We start from the raw sequence: 433 nt of genomic DNA on the forward strand, positions 1-433 counted from the left end.
CAAGTTTTGGGTGAGAACCGCCAAATTTTGGGGGAGATCCTCCAAATTTGGAGAAGAACCGCCAAATTTTGGTGGAGAACCTCCAAATTTTGACGGGAAATCCCCAAACGTTGCGGGAGAACCTCCAATTTTCCGGGAAAAATCCCCCTCAAAATTTGGCGAAGAACCTCGAAATTTTGAGGAGGACCTCCCGACTTTTGCCCGGAGGACCCCAAAAATCATCTCCGGCGGTGGGGTGGGTGGGGGAGGGGTCGTCCTCTACTTCCTCTTCTTTTTGGGGGGTCCCGGGTTGCGGGGGTGGGCGCCCCGGCCGGCGGGAGCCTTCCTCTTCCGGCTGCGGCCATGTTCTTCCTCTTCCTCGTATTGACTCTCCCGGTCGGCTGGTGGGGTGGGAGGAGATGTCGGAGGTCAAGAAGGTCCCCTCCCCCCCGCC

The 433-nt window shown here is 58.2% G+C and overlaps 1 protein-coding gene across 1 annotated transcript in view; it reads right to left on the reverse strand.

Annotated features, from left to right (window-relative positions):
- Positions 1-258: 258 nt before the first annotated feature.
- SUPT16H (suppressor of Ty 16 homolog (S. cerevisiae)) overlaps positions 259-433 on the reverse strand; it is a gene marked incomplete at its 5' end in the record, with an annotated part of 19,482 nt that continues 19,307 nt past the window's right edge. The window contains one exon of the mRNA XM_009886501.1: positions 259-380. Coding sequence (XP_009884803.1) covers positions 259-380 — 122 coding nt within the window. The remainder of the gene's footprint in view (positions 381-433) is intronic.

The sequence above is a fragment of the Charadrius vociferus genome, unplaced genomic scaffold (assembly GCF_000708025.1).
Source record: "Charadrius vociferus isolate BGI_N301 unplaced genomic scaffold, ASM70802v2 scaffold1316, whole genome shotgun sequence".
Classification (NCBI taxonomy): domain Eukaryota; kingdom Metazoa; phylum Chordata; class Aves; order Charadriiformes; family Charadriidae; genus Charadrius; species Charadrius vociferus.